Source organism: Sinocyclocheilus grahami, unplaced genomic scaffold (assembly GCF_001515645.1).
Source record: "Sinocyclocheilus grahami isolate Dianchi unplaced genomic scaffold, SAMN03320097.WGS_v1.1 scaffold173.1, whole genome shotgun sequence".
Lineage (NCBI taxonomy): Eukaryota > Metazoa > Chordata > Actinopteri > Cypriniformes > Cyprinidae > Sinocyclocheilus > Sinocyclocheilus grahami.
The window spans coordinates 280049-284204 of NW_015505352.1; the positions used below are offsets into that span (position 1 = coordinate 280049).

The window sequence follows — 4156 nt, forward strand, 5'->3', positions numbered from 1 at the left end:
AAAACTATATATATATATATATATATATATATATATATATATATATATATAAAAATCATCATTAAAGAGAAACAAAAGTTGGCCATACAATGTTTGTGCTATATTTAAAGTCTTCTGAAATCAAGTGGTAGTTTTCTCTGAGGAACTAAGTGAAATTTAAAACATTATTCATTGACAAGCTTCCTCTTAACTGAAGGTTTCAAATTTAGGCTTGCATTCAATTCAAGTGTGGTGCATCAAGAAGTGTATGATTTCAACAATGTCTCATCATTGACATCAAACCAACTGTGACAAGTGCTGACACACCATAATTGAATTCAATGAGATTTAAGAACTGCAACAGACAAAGGGCAATTTTGGTAAATTACTTTTTGTAGTCCAATCAAGAAAGAAAATCTCACAGGTTTGGAAAGTGGTAAATGATGATGAAATTCTTATTTTATTGCTGAACTGTCCCTTTAAAATATAAGGTTAACTGCAAAATCTTTTGTAGCAAAAAACATTAGCATGACTAGTCTCAGGTATGTCTACGAGATATACCTCCAGCTCGAGGCCCTTCCTCCCGAAGAATCTTCCAGAAACAGTCAATGAGTCCATTGTACGTGGTCTGGCCTGCACGGGCAGCCACTTGTAACCAGGTCTTGATAACATCAGCAGGGGTCACCAGGGATGCGGCAGGCATGCCTAAAGAGAAGTCACACATGTCAATAAAGAGTCTGATTTGAATTCATTAGAACACTGAAGTAATAACTTCAAGGATTCAGACATCATATTTGAATAGAACAGATCCATGAATATAATTTAATTCAGTTTTCAGGCCAGGATTAAAACATTAGCGTATGTAAACTCTGCGACTCCATCTATGATTAATGCACACCGTGAATTAATTCCGTCAAATAAATACGAAAGCCTTTTTTATCAAACATTATAAACATCTTATGCGGAAAGCACCATTTATCAAACGGTATGCATCCTTTTTTATTTAAAAGTCCAGACAATGCTTAATAATGAGGCTGGCATAAGCCCTGTCCCACGCTGTCCGGCACAAAGGCCACTGAGGCACCAATTCAGCTCTTAATAGCCTAAATCAGCGATAGCATTTAGCCTGAGCAGTCACACCACCGGCATTCTGACTCCACCGCACGTTCAAGAGCTTTATTTTAACATCTAAATAAAATACTTCCATCTGAATAATTACAAGCCTTGGTCTCTCGGTTGACCTGCTCTGATGGACAAAACCTTCATTATTAAGCACAAAGAACATAAAAATATCTTTAGAAAAACATTTTACATTTTAGTCCTGTCTATATCAGTGTTACTATCATTAGCAAAATCTAAAATGAAACATTTTCATGAAATTAAATTTTATGTTGTTAAACTATTTAAAATTATACCAGTTAGCGCATTAACTTGGGCAGGCTTAAAATACTAAAATAAAAAATAAAAAAACTGAAATATATGAAATTAAAGATTCCAGATATGGAATTAAGCGCTGTTCACACCAAGAACGATAACTATAAAGATGACAATATTAGCGTCCACACCAGCGGACAATATCAGTTATTTATTCTAAGCGCACACTCATCTGCCGCTTTAAATTCTCGCACTTGTTATAGCAAGATCCGATTCTGATTGGGTGTCAATGTTTGTATAGTTCATCAGCTGGAAAAAATCATTCTGAAAGTGATTCCAACAATATCGTACCTCCATGCCTTAATCGTTATAGCTGTGGTGTGGACTCTGCTATATCTTTATCGATATCTTTATAGTTAATCGTTCTTGGTGTGAACAGGGCTTTATAGCGAAATAAATACTACATTACAAATCTAATGCATACATCCATTTCCTCAAGAACAGGCATGAGAAAGGGAAAAATCCAACTGTACTGTATGTTGGTCAATGCCCCAGAAGTCTGCCTGCCTCACCAATAATGGCACACAAACTGAGCGTGTAATTAAATTTCCCGAACTGACTGTAAATCACTAATTGCCTTGAAGCTCGAATTGCTGATAAATGGTAAACGAGTGATACATGCCATAAGAACATACCTAACCATAAAAACTTGCTTTAAACCATCTGACAGATATAAAACATTGGGGAAGACAGGAATGCTAAGCTCTCTCTGACCATGTATGGCTTTTCAATCTCAATCTCAAGTCAAGAAGCAGTAAATCTTAAAAATCAAAAAGGATTAGAAATAAATATTAATTCTCTTTCACATACATTCCAAACCATACTGGCTTGGCTAAAGACGTCGTCTTTTCAACAATGTTTTCTTAAAGATGAACCACAAGAGTAAAATATTAAAAACAACATCAGATCTGAATCGTATGTTATAAGTGACGAGGAAAGAGAGACTTGTAAAAATATTGCAAGTCAGATCTTGGATGTGTTGGCCTGGTCATGCCAGTATCGTAGGATCTGTTTATTGCTCCTGCAGTATGGCTACTTTGGGACTTTGAGATATTTTTTTCCTCTTTTAACACTCTCAAAGCTCAAAGCACAAACTTCCAAGCCCTATATATTAAACAGTGGAAAATATCCGACCCTTGGCAGGCACGCTGCACTTCAAAACACAGCCTAAATCACTGAGCACTCTAATTACGGCCTACCACAATGGAGCCAGCGGTGGCAGGCGGCTACCGGAGAGTGCGTGGTGACTTACCCGCCAGGGCCCCTGCCAGCAAAAGTCTGCCAGGTCCCACTCGCCCGTCTTCATCAGTCAGGGCCACCTTGGTGTGTGCATAGCAGGGGAAGTAGATGGCCGAGAAGGGGATGTCTCTCAGGAAACAGGCTTTTGCACCCTGGGGGCCGAGAAGATGGACACGTTATGTTAAAATCCCAGACGTTAATATTACATGAGGTATATTACAGAGACCTTTTTTTGAGAATTTTGAGAATTTTGAGAACCGCAGAAGCATCGCATTGTGAGGTATTCTGGGAGTTCGGTTTATTGTGTGTTAATGTCAGCCCTGTGGAATGAGTCTGTTTTGTGCCGTTTCTGACTTGTCACTTCAAATAAACATTCGCCATGGCGTTTTTTTCTCACAAGAATGGTCGCGGAGACTATTCCTGCGTCTGTCACTGTAAACAAAGCCGTACCTTCAACGGGATTCGCTTTCCTCGTCTTTAGCGCGCTGGCGAGCAGCCAGGAGTGGAGAAACAGAGAGATTTTCCTCTCAGCAGAACGCTTTAAAGCCCGGCTGAAGTGCGCTTTAGACAGGCTTCATTAAACTCGCAAGGTTAATCTGCAGCGTGTACACAGGTAGAGCAGATAGCCGAGGTATCTCTTTCCTAAAGCGATCTTTGTGCTGTCCTGCAGGCCAGGGCAGACTGCCTGCTGCGAAAGCAGATAAAAATTACCCCTGTGTCCAAAAGACCAGGCCTGGCTCATCTGCTTTGGCAGAGCCCGGAGTGCCGGAGGTGAGGGTTGCGTTAATGTGGGAACATCTGGATCCACTGGCCCTCAGTGCGCATGATAACTCGACAACAGCACACTCGCAGGTGTGTGTGTGTGTGTGTGTGAATGTGATATGAAGTGTGTCTCTTCAGTTTGGAGCACGGGCAGGGAGTGGTGGTGGAGGCCCTGCAGCGGCAGAAGGGGAGAGGCGGGGTAATTAGGCTGACAAAGACAGCTCTGTGCCTGGGCTGGACCCTGAGGAGCCAGGCCGTCTGAGAGAAGCAGGCTGCAGCGCGTCTCCTGCACTCAAAGCACATTGTCCGCGCGGCTCAGGAGAGACACAGATGGAGGGGAGGCACCGGATTCGACATTCTTACACACACACACAGGCTGTTGTGTACGGTAGCGAACCCCCCCCAACCATGACTCTGAAATAAAGGCTCCTTTCCCACGACAGGCTGACAGGTGAGCCCTGGAGACTTACCTGCCTCAGCCAGACGACAGGAGCAGGTTTTTTTTCAAGTGACCAGTCATGTGATTTACTGATAAGTGAAGCACATTCTACTGTAATCTACTGAGTGATATCAAAACTGTACATGAGGTATTGATACTTTAAAGACAATATAGGAAACAAGGCTGGGTTTGATACAACAGATACCAATAGAAACAGCTACACTGACTGAACCGCTTGAGATTTGTTATTGTGACAACAGGATTATACTGTATATATATATATATATATATATATATATATAT

The 4156-nt window shown here is 41.1% G+C and overlaps 1 protein-coding gene across 2 annotated transcripts in view; it reads right to left on the reverse strand.

Annotated features, from left to right (window-relative positions):
* The window catches only part of slc25a13 (solute carrier family 25 member 13), a 40206-nt gene that overhangs the window by 4441 nt on the left and 31609 nt on the right, over positions 1-4156 (reverse strand). For both annotated transcript variants that reach the window (XM_016283280.1, XM_016283279.1), the window contains 2 exons: positions 2666-2804; positions 541-684 (listed from right to left, as the gene is read on the reverse strand). In XM_016283280.1, the coding sequence (XP_016138766.1) occupies positions 541-684; positions 2666-2804 (283 nt within the window). The remainder of the gene's footprint in view (positions 1-540; positions 685-2665; positions 2805-4156) is intronic.